This window comes from Oncorhynchus keta, chromosome 9 (genome assembly GCF_023373465.1).
Source record: "Oncorhynchus keta strain PuntledgeMale-10-30-2019 chromosome 9, Oket_V2, whole genome shotgun sequence".
NCBI lineage: Eukaryota > Metazoa > Chordata > Actinopteri > Salmoniformes > Salmonidae > Oncorhynchus > Oncorhynchus keta.
The window spans coordinates 31,599,552-31,622,901 of record NC_068429.1 but is presented as its reverse complement, the minus strand read 5'-3'; the positions used below and the strand labels follow the sequence as shown (position 1 = coordinate 31,622,901).

The 23,350-nt window shown below is 42.6% G+C and overlaps 1 protein-coding gene across 6 annotated transcripts in view; it reads left to right on the top strand.

The window, feature by feature from the left end:
• LOC118387547 (G-protein-signaling modulator 1-like) overlaps positions 1 to 23,350 on the top strand; it is a 40,339-nt gene that overhangs the window by 5,906 nt on the left and 11,083 nt on the right. For 2 of the 6 annotated variants that reach the window (XM_052525666.1, XM_052525667.1), the window contains exons 2-9: positions 8,334 to 8,555; positions 9,424 to 9,559; positions 9,889 to 10,031; positions 10,530 to 10,653; positions 10,965 to 11,080; positions 11,402 to 11,557; positions 16,394 to 16,502; positions 16,831 to 16,945. In XM_052525666.1, the coding sequence (XP_052381626.1) occupies positions 8,334 to 8,555; positions 9,424 to 9,559; positions 9,889 to 10,031; positions 10,530 to 10,653; positions 10,965 to 11,080; positions 11,402 to 11,557; positions 16,394 to 16,502; positions 16,831 to 16,945 (1,121 nt within the window). Of the gene's footprint in view, positions 1 to 5,609; positions 6,535 to 8,333; positions 8,556 to 9,423; positions 9,560 to 9,888; positions 10,032 to 10,529; positions 10,654 to 10,964; positions 11,081 to 11,401; positions 11,558 to 16,393; positions 16,503 to 16,830; positions 16,946 to 23,350 lie in introns of those variants that run through there. The other 4 variants (XM_052525665.1, XM_052525663.1, XM_052525664.1 and 1 more) reach the window with 4 other exon arrangements.

The window sequence follows — 23,350 nt, the reverse complement described above, 5'->3', positions numbered from 1 at the left end:
CATGATGAGTGTTGAGCTAGCATGCTGGGATGCTGATCTCCAAACAGACCAAGTTGAGCAGTAATCAGAGGAGAGCATGGCAGACTTTACCACACAGACACATTCTTAGAACAGCCACAGGGAAAATACAGTATGGGAGCCAGGTCTAAAAACCCTCCAATACATGCCAATAATGTAAGATTTATGTCAGTGCATTTCTCTTGTTTTTTTACTACCTTTGTCTGTCTGCCGGGTCAATGTTACTCACACATCTCCAGTTAGGACTTTGTCTGTCACTTGTTCAACTCAACTGTCCCCAATGACCCTCTTGCCTCTTTTCCAAGGGAAAGGTCATGTAAAAATAACCCTGATTACGCAATCAGAACAACGACATCTTCCGTTTTGTATTGGCACTATAATGTTTGACTACTGCTGGGGTCTTGAGTTCAGGCCACACAGATGAAGCTTGTGCCCGTTTTTAATTGGAAATATATACTTTCCCAATATAACTTCCCTTCAGAGAAGAGAAAGCGCACTCTACATATGTCGTTAAAAGGTTCACAGCCAACATCTGGGAGCTTTATGCAAGAAACATGATCCAAGTATCCATATCGTTTCTGGGAAAGAGGAAATCGTTTGACCTCGTTTGAATTTATAACTGTACTTTTAAGACTAAACGAAGTCTCTGTGGTCACACACCACATTTTTATGCGACTACTTTGTGGCTCAGCGGCATGAGGGTGTTTTATGACATGCTGTGTAATTATTGTTTGTCTAGAAGTATTTGACATCCAGTGGTGTAAGCTTATTAAAGACCTCGCCCTCTCGCTCATTGTAATTTCCTCATTGTCCTCAACTATAAAGTAATTAATGAAAACATCCAAGGTAAAAAGAAAACATCAAGAAGCATGCTACAATAACAAATATCCCTTTCCCAGACTAAACCATAATTCCACTCCACATTTTTGCACACAGATTCCCAAATCTTCAATAAAACCACGACAGCCTTTTCTACTGGGATATTATGGAGACTTAGTGTTACTATGCAAAGACCAACTGTCACGGAAAGAAAATGTATTATTCCTTTTAGAGTACTATCCATCTTTGGCCCAGAGTAACCATGGCTCCCTTTTTGATTCCACTCTTTAGAGGTTTATCCTGGCTTCAAATCGGGCCGCGTCCAGTAGCCAAACTTTGTGGACCGTTGCAGATAGAAATGCATGAATAGAACAGACGGGATTCCCTATTCTACATGTCAGAGAGGCATATTTGTGATACATAGCATATTTCTCTGAATTTAACAAAACGTTACATCCTGCTGAATGTGCCCCTGGCTCCTTCAGTTACCTCACCGTGTGAATGAGAATTCGGATATCATATGCTTTGGTAAATATTCAACTAAACATTGCCTGTGTTAAATTAGCATATTTGTATTAGCTCCCGCTGAACACTCCTAACTCATCGATGATTTGTTTTTCCCCCTCAATGAATAAGTACAGGCCACACAGCAAAGCGCAAACAACGATATAGCTACCAATTTAGGGTTTAAGCCCCCCTAAGGTCGATGTCCGCGGCCCTGTGGACATTTTATTACCATAATATAAATAAAATCCCTATAAAAATATGTCCGTTTAAGCTACAGGTATGCAGGTTTTTTTGCATTGGTTGCGTCCACCGCATCCGCCTATGTCGCACTTCCACATCTGCGGTGAAATGTGACAGAGCTAGACCAGTGTTCGTCTGACAATGAGACGTCCTGAAAAAAATATTTAAATAATAAAAAAATTAGCTCCTCACGAAATCGTCTGTAGTGTCCGGAGGGTTTGGCCTACAAACTATTATGACCTCTCTATTGAAAGATGAGACCAGTGGTGTAGAAAGTACAGAATTGTCATACTTGAGTAAAAGTAAAGATCCGTTAATAGAAAATTACTCAAGTAAAAAAAGTTACTCACCCAGTAAAATACTACTTGAGTAAAAGTCTAAAAGTATTTGGCTTTAAATATACTTATGTATCAAAGTAAAAATAATTTTACAGCACCATTTTATTGATTTATTTATGGATAGCACACTCCAATACTCAGACATAATTTACAAACAAGACATGTCTTTAGTGAGTCTGCCAGATCAAAGTCAGTAGGGATGACCAGGGATGTTCTTTTGATAAGTGTGTGAATTGGATCGTTTTCCTGTCCTGCTAAGCATTCGAAATTTAACTAATACTTTTGGGTGTCAGAGGAAGTAAAAAGTACAGTAATGTAGGGGAGTAAAAGTAAAAGTTCTCAAATATAAATAGTAAAGAAGAGATAACCCCAAAAAACTACTTAAGTCGTACTATAAAGTATTTTTACTTAAGTACTTTATGCCACTGGATGGGACTCTCACGATGTTCTCCGTTTTGCTCTATAACCCATACAAGCATCTTGGGACTTGACAGAGGGCGGTACAGCCGATCTGCCAACTTCTGTCTGTAGCATCCGAACAGTTTGGGATACACAATAATATGGGCTACACACCCCTCTGTGCAAAGGTGAGACTCACGAGCACATACATAACGATTGTATTGCTCTAGGATGCCCACAGGCCTCACACAACATCTGAAGGTCGCATGGTACCAGTTAAAAAATGAATGGAAGTACTGTATACACTGCATGGGGAAAGTATTCAGATGCCTTAACCTTTCCCACATTTTGTTGTGTTACAGCCTCATTCTAAAATGTATTAAATCTTTATTTCCCCCTCATCAATTTACACACAATACCCAATAATGACAGAGCAAAAACTGTTGGTTTTTTTTGGACATTTTTGCGCTCTGACGGAGCTCTAGAGTTCCTCTGTGGAGATGGGAGAACCTTCCATAAGGACAACCATCTCTGCAGCACTCCACCAATCAGTGTAGCAGAGTGACAATGGTAGAGTGACAATACAGGAGTGGCTTCAGGACAAGTCTCTGAATGTCTTTGAGTGGCCCAGCCAGAGCCCGGTCTTGAACCCAGTAGAACATCTCGAGAGACCTGAAAATAGCTGTGAAGCAACGCTCCCCATCCAACCGGACAGAGCATGAGATCATCTGCAGAGAAGAATGTGACTAACTCCCCAATACAGGTGTGCCAAACTTGTAGAGGCTGTAATCACTGCCAAAAGGTGCTACAACAAAGTACTGAGTAAAGGGTCTGAATACTTGTGTAAATGTGATTTCAATTAATAAATTAGCTAAAACGTTTTTTGTTTTGTTTGCTATGTCATTATGGTCTGTGTGTATAGACTGAGGGGGGAAAAACAAGTTTATCAATTTTAGAAAAAGGCTGTAACGTAAAAAAAACCTGGAAAAAGTTGAGGGGTCTGAATACTTTCCGAAGGCAGTTGAAGTCAGAAGTTTACATACTTAGGTTGGAGTCATTAAAAAACTCATTTTCAACCACTCCAAACTTTTCTTAACAAACTATAGTTTTGGCAAGTCGGTTAGGACATGTCAAGCTGTAGAACCTTCTGATAGGCTAATTGACATCATTTGAGTCAATTGGATGTGTACCTGTGGATGTATTTCAAGGCCTACCTTCAAACTCAGTGCCTCTTTGCTTGACATCATGGGGAAATCAAAAGAAATCAACCAAATTATAGAACTCCACAAGTCTGGTTCATCCTTGGGAGCAATTTCCAAAAGCCTGAAGGAACCACGTTCATCTGTACAAACAATAATATGCAAGTATAAACACCATGGGAACACGCAGCCGTCATACCGCTCAGGAAGGAGAGGCATTCTGTCTCCTAGAAATGAAAGTACTTTGATGCGAAAAGTGCAAATCAATCCCAGAACAACAGCAAAGGACCTTGTGAAGATGCTGGAGGAAACAGGTACAAAAGTATCTATATCCACAGTAAAACGAGTCCTATAATCGACATAACCTGAAAGGCCACTCAGCAAGGAAGAAGCCACTGCTCCAAAACCGCCATAAAAAAGCCAGACTACGGTTTGCGCTGCACATGGGGACAAAGATCATACTTTTTGGAGAAATGTCCTCTGGTCTGATGAAACACATATAGAACTGTTTGGCTATAATGACCATTGTTCTGTTTGGAGGAAAAGAAGGGAGGCTTGCAAGCTGAAGAACACCATCCCAACCGTGAAGCATGGGGGTGGCAGCATCATGTTGTGGGGGTGCCTTGCTGCAGGAGGGACTGGTGCACTTCACAAGATAGATGGCATCATGGGTGGGAAAATTATGTGGATATATTGAAGCAACATCTCAAGACATCAGTCAGGAAGTTAAAGCTTGGTCACAAATGGGTTATCCAAATGGACAATGACCCCAAGCATACTTCCAAAGTTGTGGCAAAATGTCTTAAGGACAACAAAGTCAAGGTATTGGAGTGGCCATTACAAAGCCTTGACCTCAATCCTATAGAACATTTGTGGGCAGAACTGAAAAAGTGTGTGCGAGCAAGGAGACCTGACTCAGTTACATCACCTCTGTCAGGAGGAATGGGCCACAATTCACCCAACTTATTGTAGGAAGCTTGTGGAAGGCTACCCAAAACATTTGAACCCAAGTTAAACAATTTCAAGGCAATGCTACCAAATACTAATTGAATGTATGCGTGTAAACCTCTGACCCACTGGGAATGAGATGAAAGAAATAAAAGCTGAAATAAATCATTCTCTACTATTATTCTGACATTTCACATTACTAAAATAAAGTGGTGACCTAAGACAGGGAATTTTTTACTAGAATTAAATGTCAGGAATTGTGAAAAACTGAGTTTAAATGTATTTGACTAAGGTGTATGTAAAATTCCGACTTCAACTGTACATACGAAATATCACGTCACACATTTACATATATATGTAAATTAACACCTCCCCCGTAGATATTCCTGTATTTTCTATAGATGTTATATCCGTGTATTCCTTCTGCTGTATCATCAAGTGTACTGTATAAGTGAGTATCAGAAATGGCTAATATATTCATTTGATCTAAGATGAGCAAATTACTCATCTCATCAATTTTGTTTCTGAGGCTACATATAATTTATATGAGCTAACTTCAACTCTTTCCTGGGTAGCTTATTGAAAACTTAATTCATAATGTTTGTTTCTCAACAGTAATATTTCTATTTCTGATAATAACAATGAAGGAATTAATGGATTTTTGAGCAGATTATGTTCAGCAGTTGCCTTATCTGGTTTGGCCCGGCTGCAGCAGGCACTGCAGATATCAATCTAATGCAAAGGTTTAGTAAATCTGTCCCTCCGGGGGCTAAAGGATCCATCTAAGCCAAAAACCTCTTAGCCTTCTTACCCTACACTAGTCCAACCCAGTAACCATGGGAAACCGTCTCAAAGACCAACAGCCAATGTGTCCTATTTTCCCTTCCTGAGGCCTGTGCTTCGCTCAAATGAGAACTGATGATATAAAACTCAGGCTCTTTACTCTATACATCAAAAGCACCCTGATTCAAGAAATATACCAGCCAAAAATATAATGCCAAATATTCCATATTTAATGGAATCAAAATCAATTGTGTACTCACTGCAATTTGTCTCCGATTTGTAAACCTGCGTATTTGTATCGCTCACTTGTTTAATTTCTCTCTTCCTTCCTTTCTCTCTATTTTCTCTCTCGCTCTCTCTCACACCGGGGCACCGGTCCTGCTGAGAGACGCTTGTGTCACACTGTCGTCACCAGCAGTCACCCAGGATCCTCGCTCCAAGATACTTCCCCTTCTCTCAGCTTGGCTCAGCGGGATTGACTACAGTACTCAGTGCTGGTTGAGAGAAGGACCACACAATACTACTTAGGAAGGACAACACTATACAGTCATTTACTGACTCCCCTGTTAGCCTGCCTCATAGTGCTTCTGTGGAATTGGGGAGTTTTACATTTGTGGATATCCATAGAAGACATCTGCAGTGTTGGAAGGACTAACTTTGTTGATTTGTTAGAAGTTTGTGTTCTTAATCTCAATGGGTTTTGGGGATTCTTATCATTGTCCCGAATAGCTTCAGACATTCATTGGTGGTACTTTGGGCAGCATTTGAGGACACCTGAGGAACAGGGCTTTAAAGCGTACATAGTATCTCCAATGGGATTCTGTCCAAATGGTTTGGATGCACTGTTGCCAACGTTGGTGTATTCAACTATGGAGTAATTAATCAAATCGGACATCTGCGTTCATATAGACTTATCAGGGTAATACAAAGCCTGAAATCCAAACTGTGTGTATGTGTATCCTGGTGGCAGCATAGTATTGCTATGTTTTTCTCCTGGATTCTCTAGCAGAACACTTGAGTGTATTACATTAGCATACATGACATTTTGAATTCAAGTTCACCACCACCCTAAAGTTCCACCTCATGCCACACATCCCTGCAGCTGAGGAGTGCCTTTAGCTGACCTGGTATCCCATGTCATCTAACTCTTGCCATCTCACTGGGGCCCAGAGTGCGGTGTGCAGGCTGGTCCACCGGGGCTTCAGACCCCGGGCCCTGCTGATGCCCATAAGGCTGGAGCTGGGGGTGTACGTCGAGAAGACCCGCACCAAACAGAAACACAGGTACTGGTTGAAGTTCTGCCAACAGCAGGCTCAGATGTAGCACTTTATTTTACTGTACTATTAAGGCATTTGCTCAACATATAGCCTAGATGCTGACTGCAAGGGTATTGGTAGGCTGCATATTTCAAGTAATTCCATTTCCAACCTATTTGGGACAAATCTTTTTTCTATTTTTCTATTTTTTTATTTTTTTATTTAACCAGGCAAATCAGTTAAGAACAAATTCTTATTTTCAATGACGGCCTAGGAACAGCGGGTTAACTGCCTATTCAGGGGCAGAACGACAGATTTGTACCTTGTCAGCTCGGGGGTTTGAACTTGCAATCTTCCGGTTACTAGACCAACGCTCTAACCACTTGGCTACCCTGCCGCCCCAAATTAGTGTCAGGTGCTGCATGAGTCATAAGTCTTACTGTATTTATAATAATAATAATAATATATGCCATTTAGCAGACGCTTTTATCCAAAGCGACTTACAGTCATGTGTGCATACATTCTACGTATGGGTGGTCCCGGGGATCGAACCCACTACCCTGGCGTTACAAGCGCCATGCTCTACCAACTGAGCTACAGAAGGATGTTCAGATGTTTTGTTGTTGTCAACCCCTTTGAAATTGGCATAAAGGAGTAATTGTTGTGTAATATTAAGTAATTTCTAAGTAAATACCAGGGAAATAGTGTACCGTAAAATAATGTGCTACTAATCATATATATACATATGGATTACACTGTGGGGCTAATCTACACTGAACTCTACACTGAGCTTGCTGAAGAACAAGTGGCATTATCTTTTGCGCTTCAAACGATAACATAACCAAATCCACATTGGCTGGTTACTTTCATCGTATCAATGGTTCTTAGATGACTGTGGGGAAGGTCTTAGAATGGTCTCAAGAATGAGGCTAGCTGATATTACAAATATTTTGGACAGTTTTGAGTGACAGAAACTGTTGTGAAGTCCAGAAAGAGGTTAGGCATGCATGGTATTATGTAACCATGGTAACTAAGGCATTCTGGAAGGCGAGAGGAACCTGGCTCTACAGCAGTTATTTCTGGCATATGAGCCCTCTATTCTCTTCAGATTTATAATGAACAGTTATTTTATTGCCTAAACCCAGAGACTTGATAATTGTACTCTTGGGCTATACGTTGGAGGCCCTACAGTATACTGAAAAATATTTAGCTTGGACAACACTGACAAAAATACAGTGCTTGAGGAGGCAAGGAGATGCTCCACAGAGCATGTTCATTGGGCTTGAGGATTTGTGTGTAGTGATATGAATTCTTTCTCCTTCCTTATTGTCAGTGTGGAGATGTGTTTTCCCAAATGCAGCATTTAAGACCTGCAGCGCATCAACACTAGCCTGGTTAAACCAGACTGAACTAGAGTGTGTGGGCTGGACAGCTCTGGGAGGATGAGACAAAGATTCTCAATGCAGGGTAGAAAATACGTGTCATTTATCTTCACTATATAAACTGGACTTTTAAACAGTAGTGTTATGGAGAGATAGAGATGAGATCAAGGAGCTGAAAAGACTACATCTCCAAGGTGCTTATGTCAAGGCAAGTGTTTCTTCTGACACTGTTGCTGTGGTAACCACACAGTGATATTGATTCAGACACTGTTGCCATGGAGACATTTAGGAATAAACTTTTCATTGTTAATGACAGTTTTCGGACACCATTGCCATGGTACCTTCATAGGCGCACTGTTTCGCACCCTGATGCTGTAATACTGACATTCTCTTTTTCTCTGTCCCTGTGTGTGTGTCCGTGTGTGTGTGTCCATGTGTGTTCAGGATGGAGGCCTCATGTCTGGAGTTGGCCCTGGAGGGAGAGAGGCTGTGTAAGGCAGGGGACTTTAAAGGGGGGACAGCGTTTTTCGAGGCGGCTGTGCAGGTGGGAACAGAAGACCTGAAGACCCTCAGTGCCATCTACAGCCAACTGGGCAACGCCTACTTTTACCTGAAGGAATACGGCAAGGCCCTGGAGTACCACAGACATGACCTCACTCTGGCCAGGTGAGGCCATGGAATACCAGACCTCATCATGTCTGATTATGGATTCAAATTGTAGTTAAAGTATTTCAACCTATGGTATGAATATGTTTTATACAGTGCAATGGATGTATATGTCATTTAGACTAAAGTAATTCATAAAGCATACTATATAAGGTAGGGCTGGGAATTTCCAGGGACCGATACTTTGGTGCTGTTATGCATTCCGATTCTCACAATTCTATATGCATTATGATTCGATAATTAGATTTAATTGCAATTCAACAATTTCAAACATATTGCTTACCATATGTCTGCTGCAGAGGGACAAGAGAAAGCCATGAGAAAACAAGTTTTGATCAGTCACGGAAATAAAAAAAAGTGCTGAAAACAAATTGTCTCCCTACTTAAAAAGAGAACAAAACATGTCACAAATAATATTCAGATAATGAACTGTATCGACCCCCCCCCCTCCCATTACTTGTATGACTTGTATGCCTGATGCCCTCCTAGAAGAAAGATGCAGGTTTTGATAGTGTTCATTTTGATGAGACCCCCTTGGTATTTAGCTCAGATGACTAAGTCCGTCTCCTGTGGAGAGTTGTGCAGTTGGTAGCCTGGCGACTACAAACCCAGAGGGCTGGTGCTGAGTTACAGTACATTACAATAACAGCAGGACAACTGGAACCCTGTCCTAAGAAGGTAGGGACCACTTAAACAGTTGGATTTGATGACCTAAGCGCTAAGTCTAAGCAGTAGCATGTGTGTTATTGTATTGACAATGAGCAATGGATTTCGCAAGACATCACAAACAGATCTGGGACAGGCTATGTATTCAGTGATTATTACTTCAAAACCATGACTGATAATGAGATACGGTCTCTATTTACAGGACAATAGGGGACAGGATAGGGGAGGGAAAAGCCAGCGGTAACCTTGGAAACACACTGAAGGTTTTGGGGCGCTTCGACGAGGCAACAGTGTGCTGTCAGAGACACCTGGACATCTCTCAAGAGCAGGGGGACAAGGTAGCACACACACACACACACACACACACACACACACACACACACACACACACACACACACACACACACACACACACACACACACACACACACACACACACACACACACACACACACACACACACACACACACACACACACACACACACACACACAAACACTGGATTGGAGGATTGCAACTGTTAAGTACCATTTATAAGATTTTGGGGAACGGGGCATTGTATTGAAAATACATTTCAGTGTGGTCCATGCTATTTCAGTTGAAAAATACCCTAATACCCTCTTCCAATGTCTCTATTTGCCTTCTTTTCCCCTTTGCGTCTGACCAGGTGGGAGAGGCCAGGGCTCTGTATAATATAGGGAATGTGTTCCATGCCAAAGGAAAGCAGCAGCTATGGGGCTGTACCCAGGACCCTGGAGACCTGCCACCAGTCGTCAGAGATACACTGAAAAGGGCTACTAGCTTCTATGAGTGAGTGTTAAGCTGTATACACATGCTTGTACATGTGCACAGGAACACCTACGTAGTCTACATGCAAGAACACAAGCAGGCATGCACCCATCCATGCACACAGCACAGACACCATGCATATGATTGAAATATCCCACTGGGCTATTAGCTCCTTCAAAATCTCTGCAGGCAATGAACACTACCTGAATCAGTCTGTGGAGGAGTGGGATAAAAGTGAAATGCCTTTACAGTTAAGTCAAAACTGTAGTACACGATCCCCTGTGGACACACTGAGAGGCTTGCTCAGGCCTTCGGTCTTGAATGACAACACACTGACAAGCCAGTTTGCGACATCAAAGCTTTCATAACTACTGAAGTACTCTACTGTTTACTTTGTGCAACCACAGCATAAAAAATATTATTTTTAGTTCAAGACAACAAAAATGAGACTTTTGTATAATTTGTGTAAAACACAATTGGTACACGATACTTTAACGCAAGTCCTCCTCTCTCCTACAGGAGGAATCTGTGTCTGGTCAAAGAGCTGGGCGACCGAGCTGCTCAGGGCAGGGCCTTTGGTAACCTAGGCAACACCCACTACTTGCTGGGAAATTTTGTGGAGGCCATCAAATTCCACAGACAGGTGATATACATGTCTCTGGGACAGTAGTCAACACCATCATGTGTACAAGTAAAGAGACACACTATTGTGTGTGTGACATACTGTAACATAATGGTAAGAAAAGGTCTTCTCACGCTCGACCATTTTGCACCTGGATGAAAACACATCAACTTGCCTGTTTGAATGAGCTCAATGTAAAGTGTATGACGTACTTACAAGACGTAAAAGTATCCGTTTTGCAACGCTATTGTTCCATCAATGGGGTAAAGACTGGTCAAAGTGAGCAATATACACATACATTCAAGAAAATGTATCAACCTTCTTTTGTTCAGAGGCTGTCCATCGCCAAGGAGTTTGGTGACAAAGCAGCTGAACGTAGAGCCTATAGTAACCTAGGCAACGCTCTGATTTTCCTGGGACAGTTCAACACTGCCACGGAGTACTACAGGTAAACAAAGACTACACGCTGACACCTAGTGGACTTGATGTGTATCAACCAATGGATCTCAGAGCGCTACGCCATGTTAAGTACTTGATTACCTGCATGTATTAAAGTCTATTAATGTTTTAAGATCAATATAATGTCAGATTAATTTATAATAAGAAGGTTTCATTTTAAATAAATACTTTGAATTTTGTGTGGAACAAACAAATGTTTTCCTTTAAATACCTCTTTCTCCATTCATCACCCTCTTACTTCCCCTATGTATAAATCTCATTCCTTCTTCCTCTCTCCCTCTCAATCACCCTGTCTTCCTGTTCCATCTAGGAAAACTCTGCAGCTGTCTCGTCAGTTGAAGGACAAGGTGATGGAGGCACAGGCATGTTACAGCCTGGGGAACACCTACACTTTGATGCAACAGTACGAGAGAGCCATAGACTACCACCTCAAACACCTCCTCATAGCCCAGGAGCTCATGGACAGGTATGCCAACTCACTTAATAGTCACACACCGAGAAATCTGACTGCCGATAGGTAGTTAGCACAGTAGAAGGCCGTTCCTTCTCTTGCTAAAACAAAGACAAACCACTGTGTATCGACCCGGTACCAACAAACTCCTAGTAGAATCGCACTTCATCAATGGACAACATCTTGACTTTGATCCAATCAGAGTGCACAAACCTCCACATGGGGGAGCCGACAGGAATGACAAGGTCATTAAAAAAAAGAAGGGAAATTTCACCATGTAATTAGAATTGTGACCAAAAACAAAAGCTGCATAACACTTTTTTCTAGAGCAACTCTTTATGTCTTTAAATCGTCTTCAGGATTGGTGGGGCCCCTGCAGGACGGTTGAGATAACGTAGGCTAATGTGATTAGCATGAGGTCGTAAGTAACAAGAGGATTTCCCAGGACATAGACATATCTGATATTGGCAGAAAGCTTAAATTATTGTTAATCTGGATAATAATCCAATTTACCGTAGCTATTTCAGTGAAATAATACCATGCTATTGTTTGAGGAGAGTGCACAGTTTTGAACATGAAAAGTTATTAATGAACAAATTAGGCACATTTGGGAAGTCTTGATTCAACATTTTGAACAGAAATACAATGGTTCATTGGATCAGTCTAAAACTTTGCACATATACTGCTTTCATCTAGTGGCCAAAGTCTAAATGGCACCTGGTCTGGAATAATACATTATGGCCTTTCTCTTGCATTTCAAATATGGTACAATAAAAATATAAAAAATACAGTTGTTTTTTTCTTTGTATTATCTTTTACCAGATCTAATGTGTTATAATCTCCTACATTCCTGTCGCATTTACACAAACATCAGTGTTTCCGTTCAAATGGTACCAAGAATATGCATATCCTTGCTTCAGGGCCTGAGCTACAGGCAGTTAGATATGGCCATGTCATTTTAGGCGAAAATTGAAAAAAAAGGGTCCGTTCCTTAATTAGGAGTTTCTAGATAAGGAGTTTTGTGCTTGGGGATTTTTGTCAGGATTGATAATGTGCATTTGCTCGTTAGTTATATATATATATATATATAGAGTAGAAAAGGGGTACGAGGTAATTGAGGTAGCTATGTACTGTACTTATATAGTGCCTTCAGAAAGTATCCATACCCCTTGACATATTCTACATTGTTTTATTACAGCCTGTATTCAAAATGGATTAAGTAGACTCTACAAAAAAGACCAATGACTCATTTTTTGAAAATGTGTTAGAAAGGAAACACAGACAACTTTAATTTACATAAGTATTCACACCCCTGAGTGAATACTTTGTAGAGAAGCACCTTTTGTGGCGATAACAGCTTTGAGTCATCTTGGGTATGTCTGCATTTGTTTTGCACATCTGGATTTCTGCCATATTTTTTGGGGGGCAATCTTCCAGTCTTTCCACAGATTTTCAATGCGATTCAAGTCCGGGCTTTGGCTGGGCCACTCAAGAGGCTCTATTTTTGACTGGCGTTAAGGCCGCCCTAGTTTCAAAATGCACAGTTAGTTTGCAATTCCGTAATAAAATAAAACTGGTTAACTGTCATTTTCCAGCCCTAACGCCCGGTTTGGAAATGTATCTGTTTTATATCAGCTCCTTGCGCTCAGATGGGCGGGGTGGAAAAATTGGAGGTGTGTCCTTGTCATGTCCAAAGTGCTAATTTCAGGCATGGCTGATAGAGCCATTTAAGACCAACCAAAAACTGGTTTTATCGGTTGGTTATGGCATTAATTTTGACAGCAGAAACTCAGCCTATCCAGCTGTGACACACACTGCCCATAGAACAAGAGTAGCCTAATATGCTTTTGGTGCCTGTATACTTCGTATTTAGAAACAAATTAAATGTCTCTTCACCCCCCCAATTTAGTTTTATTTGATTAAAATCCAGCATAGCCTCCCCTCTAAATGAATGAAGACTGTCGATAAAGGGTTAGGCACCTGAGACCGCTTGGAAATAAATCTTAAAATCAACAAAGCTTTACTAAAGTATCAAGTTTGAGAGGAGTGAAACAGTGAGCTGACACTCACCTTTATCAATGCATTGTAGGCAGGCCCACATTATTTTAGCCATGCATGTTCCGTTTTTAGATTTGCGTAAAACCCTCTCTAGTCTGCGTTGTTTAATATGCCCACTGGGAGAAATGATGGTGCCTGTAAGTGTGAAATAGGCTATTTAAAACAGGTTGTTGCTTAGTTTTGTTTAGAATTATTCATTATCTTTTTAGGCTTTATCAATAATGAATTTAATCTTCCTTATTGCTTGGCATGTCCATGCTCAGTCATAATGCAATTTACAGTAGGCCTAGCCCAGTGTGAACGCTATTGAAGTCATTCAATTACTTAGAACAATGTGGACTGCAAATAGATTCAAGTTAACCTATTTAGCAAAGATGAGATAGTCTGTTTTTATAGTTAAATAGCTTACAGAAATGAAATAACAAATTGTAGACCTAACATTGGAATTGGAGTTGATTCCAAGGCAATACATAAGACCGTAAATACAAGCTGAAGCAACCACATATTTCTCCATGAAGCAGGTTCTGATTGGCCAGTAAGGGGCCAAGCCTCGACATACCCACAACTTGTTTATTCATCACAACCCAGCACTATCGCACCCACACCAGCAAGTGAGCCGATAATTGTGATAGTGAAAATAGCAAAAATATTTGCCACACCCCTGAACCTATAGTGTTACCGCCTGCGCTTAGATTTACCAATGCGTTAGGTTTGTTAAAAATAGAGCCCAAGGACTTTCACATTCTTGTTCTGAAGCCATTCCAGTGTTGCTTTGGCTGTATGCTTGAGGTCATTGTCCTGTTGGAATGCAAATCGTCACCCCACCGTCTAAGACTGTTTGCACTCTGAAGCAAGTTCAAGGATCTTCCTGTATTTAGCTACATTCATGTTCCCTCTATCCTTACCAGTGTCCTAGGCCCTGCCGTTGAAAAGCACCTCTATAGCATGATGCTGCCACCACCAAGCTTCACGGTAGGGGTGGTGTTAGACAGGTAATGAGCTGGGCCTGGTTTTCTCCAAACATAGCACTTCACATTCAGGCCAAACAGTAAAATGTTTGTCTCAGACTACAGAATCTTTTTCCTTATGCTCCGAGTCTTTCACATACCTTTTTGTAAAGTTCAGGCATGCGGTCATGTGTGTTTTTTCTCAGGAGTGGCTTCCGTCTGGCCACTCTCCCATAAATCCCAGATTGATGAAGTGATGTAGAGACTGTTGTCCTTCTGGCAGGTTCGCCCATCTCAGCCAAGGAACTCTGTAGTTCTATCAGACTGGTCATTGGGTTCTTGGTCACCTCCAAGACCAAGGTCGTTCTTGCCTGGTTGCTCAGTTTGGCCAGATGACCAACCCTAGGCAGAGTCTGGGTAGTTCCATATTTTTTCAGATTCCCAATGATGGTAACCATTGTGCTCTTGGAAATGTTCAACACTCTAGAAATCATGTTATACCTTTCCCCAGATATATGCCTCATCATAGTTATATCTCGGCGATCTAAGGACAGTTCCTTTGACTTCATGGTATAGTTTCTGCTCTAACATGCACTGTTAACTGTGGGATCTTATATAGACAGGTGTGTTTCTTTCTAAATAATGTCCGAATTGGCCACAGGTGGAATCCAATCAAGTTGTAGTGACATCGCACCGATGGTCAAAGGAAATTTGGAGTGTCATAGCAAAGGAGTGTGAATTACATAAATTAGATATTTCTGTATTTCATTTTCAAGATATTTTCAAAAATGTATACAAATATGTTTTTCACTTTGTCATTATGGGGCGTTGTGTGTAGTTGGATGAGAATACAAATATATCTAATAAATATTGAATTTAAGCTGTGACACACCAAAATATGGAATGAGTCAAGTGGTATGAATACTTTCTGAAGGCACTGTCGGTGGGGGTAAAGTGACTAGGCAACAGGATAGATAATAGACAGTGCCAGCATCATATGTGGTGAGTGTGAAAGTGTGTGTGTCTGTTGGGGAGTCAGTGTAAGTATGTGAGTGTGTGGGTAGAGTCCAGTGTGTGTGCAAGAGAGTTAGTGCAACACAATGCACACAAAACTAAATGATTTATCAAGCTAGCTATCTAGCAAGATGATGAAGAAAAAAAATCAATCTCCACTCTCCCATACTGCCAGTAACAGCTCGCTTGCTAGCTAATGTTAGCGGAACAGTTAGGACAACATAGCTAGCTAGCTACTCCACTGACTCTCGGCAGCTAATAGGCAGCTGCTTCATTCAGAAACAAGTCCTTTGTAGCTCAGTTTGTAGAGTGTGGCACTTCTAATGCCAGGGTACTGGGTTTGATTCCTGGGACTACATATATGTAAAATATATGAAAAAGTAACTTTAGAAAAAATGATCTGCTAAATGGCATATGTTATTATATTAAATGCATTCTGATGTAATTATAATGTTGGTAGGTACGATAGTTTTCCAGTTGTAGCCATCTGGCTAGTATTGACAAGGGCTTCCTACAAATTCTAGCTAGCTGGCTACAACATTAGCGCAGCTTGCTAGTTCTGATCTACAGCAGGCACAAGCCAAACATACCTGTAGCTTAATTAAGCTATTGCCACTGTGGTCTGGAGTATTTTAACTAGGCTGATCGGTTGGGAATCTGTGCTATGTGAACAAAAAAAAGTTGACTGCCGGGCAGATGTGTACCTCTCAGCAGTCTGTATCCTTGGAGTGTCTGAGCCTTTACACGCACACACACTTTAAAACCTTTACTTAAAATGCTTATCATTATGGTGTTTGATTTGTTCCTTCTCTAACTGTGCTTGTGTTGATAGGGTTGGTGAGGGCCGTGCCTGCTGGAGTCTGGGAAATGCCTATGTGTCTTTACAGAACCATCGCCAGGCCCTGCACTACGCCCGCAAATACCTAGACATTTCCAGAGAGGTAACTAGTGACCACTGCAGCTACACAATTTTTATAAGGAGGTATATTACTGTGAAGACAGTTTATTTTCAACACCAATATATTTGTAGTCGCTTTTTGAAAACTGAAATCCCATATGATGTCTCTCTCTCTCTCTCTCTCTCTCTCTCTCTCTCTCTCTCTCTCTCTCTCTCTCTCTCTCTCTCTCTCTCTCTCTCTCTCTCTCTCTCTCTCTCTCTCTCTCTCTCTGTGTCTCTCTTTCACTCTCTCTCTGTGTCTCTCTTTCTCTCTGTGTCTCTCTCTCTCACTCTCTCTCTCTCTGTCTCTCTCTCGCTTAACCTACTCTCAGATTGGGGACAGGAATGGCGAGTTGACTGCCAGGATGAATGTGGAGCAGATGATGGAGGCTCTGGGGGTCAACGAGAGTGACCTTTCATCATGTGGGTCAGAGTTCGAGGTGCAAGGTAACAGGGAGATTTCTTTCTATGGTTCTTCCTTGAACTTTTATTTTCAGTGTGAAAGGAAATTATGACCATGTGCCAGAGTCTGGTGTAACAGTCAAAGCACCCAACTCCGGACCACACAAGGCCCCTCGCGACCATGCGGTCTGTGCCCCTCTCTGCCACAGGGTTCTGCTTAAATACATCAATTATGACCACTGGAGTTGTTTTCAGAAAGGGATGAAGTTTCCCATGTAGACACTGGTTTGAGTCTAGATGTGTTTGTCCTCTTGGTGGTTCAGTGTGGGATTTGAGGAGTGTAAAGATGATTCTATAATTCTAGATAATTCTACCTGGAGCGCCAAAATCATAACATGCTGAACTAACAGTCCAAATGATTTCATCTACTTTTGTTGTTTATAAAGAGTAGATTTCCAATTTGACCCATGTCTGCACTTTTTGTTCTGGGTAATGACAGTATTAATACATATGGAAAGTCCTGTACAGTAAGTTTAGTCTCTGACCAGCCTTAGTCCACGTGCACTGTCCATCTCTCTCTCTCTCTCTCTCTCTCTCTCTCTCTCTCTCTCTCTCTCTCTCTCTCTCTTCTCCTTACCACACCCCACGCAAAACCCAGAGCACAGACTCGCTCTCACACTCGTTCAGAAGGAGAACATATCACTTCTCCATCAAACTTTGAGTTGAGAGAGGCACGACCTGTGATTAGTTCCTCCAGGATACTTACTGGACACCGCAAATGGAATACAACTATAGACTAATAACAATTATAGCAACATTTGACTTAAATTTCATGGGATTGACAACAATAACTGTACCATAGCTCTCTGAGTCCGGAGTATGAGGTAAGCAAGGTCGAGGCTTAATTATAGCCTTTTAATTCTTTCAAAATACTGTACATGGAATTGGAAGCTTTACTTTCTAGTTGCCATGAATCTGTAAAGAAAACTTGAGAGGTTTGAATGCACACTTTAAAAGGCTTTTGTAAAATGCCATTCAATCGGTTGAGGGAGATGTATGTACAGTATATGTCAGAGGTGGAGTGATGTTAGCAAAGCTCAGAATAAGCTCTAGAGAATACATACATTTGTCCTTGTGCAAATATCTCCGAGCCCCGGGCTTAGATATAGATGATGTGTCACTGTGCTTCTGTCAACAGAATCTTCCTCTGCTGATCATTCATCTCTAGGGCCATAGTCTTAGTGAATACATTATGTATGACCCTCTAAAAGGATTTCTGTACAAGTAAAAAGTATTCTATAGAGTCATCATTTTAGCTCTATTGTTCTGAGGTTGGATTCAATCAATCAGGGATCAGACGATGGATATGTGTACTTTGTAAAGGAAAATGTATTCTTAATGTTTCTGCCAGACAGACATGCACTTCATCTGTCAATGTGTGTTAATTATTCATGTACAGTTGTACAAATTATGTACAGTTGTACATTCTCTACAATTCTACATGCACAGTGCTGAGAGTTAAGAGGAATTCCATGTATTATCCTTATCTTAATAACCCTTTAAGTCATTGTGACAGCTTGTAAACCAATATCCAGGCAATATACTCTGTCTTCCTACAACAATGTTCTAAGGCTATGACAGGAGAAAGATAAAGGGGCCATGTGAGACATTGTCTGATGAAGATAGACTGATCAACAGGTCAATGTTTGACAGGTCAATGTTTGAGGTCATTCTGGGCCATTGCATCTTCCATTGCGTCCGGGTTTAGGAGGAAAGGGTGAGTCAGGTGGACACAGCCCTTTTCTGTGTACGGAGAGGACGTGCTGGATGTTTATTTAAAACAGGGAGGGTCTGTTTGGACCGGCAGGCCCACACTGTATAGACTGTGGTTAGGTGGGACCTGAGGTCAGGCAGCCCTGGCACTGCCACCTCACAGAATAGAAATACAACAAGTAGAACAGACACTCCGACTGGTGATGGTGATTAAGATTGTGTTGGTGATTTATTGGTGTTTTCTTTTCTCTATGCAGGAATGTAGCATTCTGCCTTATTGGTTAGGTGATGTATGATAAAATATGTCCTGTCCATTCATTTTATGTCTGTCTGTGACAGCTCTTCAGTGTGTCAGTACACTGGAACACGTGTCAGCCAAAGAGAACGAGTGTAGATAGATTTGGGGTGGCCAAATCCAGTGTGAAACCCACATACCTTTGTAGATACCTAAAAACATTTTTCCCCTCTAAATAAATAGACAGGTGGGTTCTCTGAGGCACATAACATAAACACACTGTAAATAAAGAGGCATTTGCGTCCCATTTTGAAAAAATAGGCCTCAGATACAGTGGGGCAAAAAAGTATTTAGTCAGCCACCAATTGAGCAAGTTCTCCCACTTAAAAAGATGAGAGAGGCCTGTAATCTTCATCATAGGTAAACTTCAACTATGACAGACAAAATGAGAAAATCCTGAAAATCACATTGTAGGATTTTTAATGAATTTATTTGCAAATTATGGTGGAAAATAAGTATTTATCTTTGGCCAAGACCAAAGAGCTGTCAAAGGACACCAGAAACAAAATTGTAGACCTGCACCAGGCTGGGAAGACTGAATCTGCAATAGGTAAGCAGCGGGGTTTGAAGAAATCAACTGTGGGAGCAATTATTAGGAAATGGAAGACATACAAGATCACTGATAATCTCCCTCGATCTGGGGCTCCACGCAAGATCTCACCCCGTGGGGTCAAAATGATCACGGTGAGCAAAAATCCCAGAACCACACGGGGGGACCTAGTGAATGACCTGCAGAGAGCTGGGACCAAAGTAACAAAGCCTACCATCAGTAACACACTACGCTGCCAGGGACTCAAATCCTGCAGTGCCAGACGTGTCCCCTTGCTTAAGCCAGTACATGTCCAGGCCCGTCTGAAGTTTGCTAGAGAGCATTTGGATGATCCAGAAGAAGATTGGGAAAATGTCATATGGTCAGATGAAACCAAAATATAACTTTTTGGTAAAAACTCAACTCGTCGTGTTCGGAGGACAAAGAATGCTGAGTTGCATCCAAAGGACACCATACCTACTGTGAAGAATGGGGGTGGAAACATCATGCTTTGGGGAGGAACAAACCAAAAAAGACAGGCTTTTGAAAAGTAACTATTTTTCATAAAATTGTACAGTTATCTTAGCTAGCTAAATTGCTAGCAGAATTGTTTACTTGTTGCTAAGCAGTTGCTAGGGACTCTCCTGGAAGAAGCTAGCTAGCTTACAAAGAATAACAACAAAACATATCTAGTTAACAGAAGAAAGGAAGACAAAATAAGGACAAAAGAAGGACAGAAGAAAAAGGAAAAGAAAGAGGACAACAAAGTGAAACAGTCAGCACTTCTATTGCAACTTCGTATTTCGTCGTCCTAACGTAGTCTACACTGCTATCTGCCCAGCAGCTAGCCAGCTAGCAAACGTCCACCGTCTACCGAATAGCAGCACTGTAGAAACTATTACACTCAACTGAACGACTTGATTAGTGTACTGTTAGCTAGCTACATAGTTGTCTTTGCTGTCTTCGTATCCAAGATAATTGTGTAGTTTAGAGCGTGTAGTCTTAGAGTGATTATCTTAATTTACCGAGGTTAGCTAGCCAGCTATTTGTCGTCCTTAACGTAGGAGACACTGCTAGCTAGCCAACAGCTAGCCAACGTCTACTGAATAGAACTTCCGCACTCAACAACCCAGTCGCATTCCGCTTCGCTCCACAGGTAGTACATTTTCATTTCATTTCATTACAGCACAACGGTTTGATTTGTTTGATCGTAGCTAGCTACATAGCTAGCTACATAGCCGTCTGTGTATCAAAGATAATTGTGTAGTCTAGAGCGATTTTCTAGGTTAGCTAGCCAGCTATTGTCGTTCTTTAAGCAACGTAACGTAATCAACACTGCTAGCTAGCCAGCTAGCCCCGAATAGCAGCACTGTAGAAACTATTACACTCAACGGAATGACTTGATTAGTGTAGTGTCAACAACGCAGCCACTGCTAGCTAGCCTACAAAGTCAACAACGCAGCCACTGCCAGCTAGCCTACTTCAGCAGTACTGTATCATTTTAATCATTTTAGTCAATAAGATTCTTGCTACGTAAGCTTAACTTTCTGAACATTCGAGACGTGTAGTCCACTTGTCATTCAATCTCCTTGCATTAGCGTAGCCTCTTCTGTAGCCTGTCAACTATGTGTCTGTCTATCCCTGTTCTCTCCTCTCTGCACAGACCATACAAACGCTCGCGTGGCCGCGGCCACCTAATCTGGTGGTCCCAGCGCGCACGACCCACGTGGAGTTCCAGGTCTCCGGTAGCCTCTGGAACTGCCGATCTGCAGCCAACAAGGCAGAGTTCATCTCAGCCTATGCCTCCCTCCAGTCCCTCGACTTCTTGCCACTGACGGAAACATGGATCACCACAGATAACACTGCTACTCCTACTGCTCTCTCTTCGTCCGCCCACGTGTTCTCGCAACCCCGAGAGCTTCTGGTCAGCGGGGTGGTGGCACCGGGATCCTCATCTCTCCCAAGTGGTCTTTCTCTCTTTCTCCCTTACCCATCTGTCTATCGCCTCCTTTGAATTTCATGCTGTCACAGTTACCAGCCCTTTCAAGCTTAACATCCTTATCATTTATCGCCCTCCAGGTCCCCTCGGAGAGTTCATCAATGAGCTTGATGCCTTGATAAGCTCCTTTCCTGAGGACGGCTCACCTCTCACAGTTCTGGGCGACTTTAACCTCCCCACGTCTACCTTTGACTCATTCCTCTCTGCCTCCTTCTTTCCACTCCTCTCCTCTTTTGACCTCACCCTCTCACCTTCCCCCTACTCACAAGGCAGGCAATACGCTCGACCTCATCTTTACTAGATGCTGTTCTTCCACTAACCTCATTGCAACTCCCCTCCAAGTCTCCGACCACTACCTTGTATCCTTTTCCCTCTCGCTCTCATCCAACACTTCCCACACTGCCCCTACTCGGATGGTATCGCGCCGTCCCAACCTTCGCTCTCTCTCCCCGCTACTCTCTCCTCTTCCATCCTATCATCTCTTCCCTCTGCTCAAACCTTCTCCAACCTATCTCCTGATTCTGCCTCCTCAACCCTCCTCTCCTCCCTTTCTGCATCCTTTGACTCTCTATGTCCCCTATCCTCCAGGCCGGCTCGGTCCTCCCCTCCCGCTCCGTGGCTCGACGACTCATTGCGAGCTCACAGAACAGGGCTCCGGGCAAGCGGAAATGGAGGAAAACTCGCCTCCCTGCGGACCTGGCATCCTTTCACTCCCTCCTCTCTACATTTTCCTCCTCTGTCTCTGCTGCTAAAGCCACTTTCTACCACTCTAAATTCCAAGCATCTGCCTCTAACCCTAGGAAGCTCTTTGCCACCTTCTCCTCCCTCCTGAATCCTCCTCCCCCCCCCCCTCCTCCCTCTCTGCAGATGACTTAGTCAACCATTTTGAAAAGAAGGTCGACGACATCCGATCCTCGTTTGCTAAGTCAAACGACACCGCTGGTTCTGCTCACACTGCCCTACCCTGTGCTCTGACCTCTTTCTCCCCTCTCTCTCCAGATGAAATCTTGCGTCTTGTGACGGCCGGCCGCCCAACAACCTGCCCGCTCGACCCTATCCCCTCCTCTCTTCTCCAGACCATTTCCGGAGACCTTCTCCCTTACCTCACCTCGCTCATCAACTCATACCTGACCGCTGGCTACGTCCCTTACGTCTTCAAGAGAGCGAGAGTTGCACCCCTTCTGAAAAAACCCACATTCGATCCCTCCGATGTCAACAACTACAGACCAGTATCCCTTCTTTCTTTTCTCTCCAAAACTCTTGAACGTGCCGTCCTTGGCCAGCTCTCCCGCTATCTCTCTCAGAATGACCTTCTTGATCCAAATCAGTCAGGTTTCAAGACTAGTCATTCAACTGAGACTGCTCTTCTCTGTATCACGGAGGCGCTCCGCACTGCTAAAGCTAACTCTCTCTCCTCTGCTCTCATCCTTCTAGACCTATCGGCTGCCTTCGATACTGTGAACCATCAGATCCTCCTCTCCACCCTCTCCGAGTTGGGCATCTCCGGCGCGGCCCACGCTTGGATTGCGTCCTACCTGACAGGTCGCTCCTACCAGGTGGCGTGGCGAGAATCTGTCTCCTCACCATGCGCTCTCACCACTGGTGTCCCCCAGGGCTCTGTTCTAGGCCCTCTCCTATTCTCACTATACACCAAGTCACTTGGATCTGTCATAACCTCACATGGTCTCTCCTATCATTGCTATGCAGACGACACACAATTAATCTTCTCCTTTCCCCCTTCTGATGACCAGGTGGCGAATCGCATCTCTGCATGTCTGGCAGACATATCAGTGTGGATGACGGATCACCACCTCAAGCTGAACCTCGGCAAGACGGAGCTGCTCTTCCTCCCGG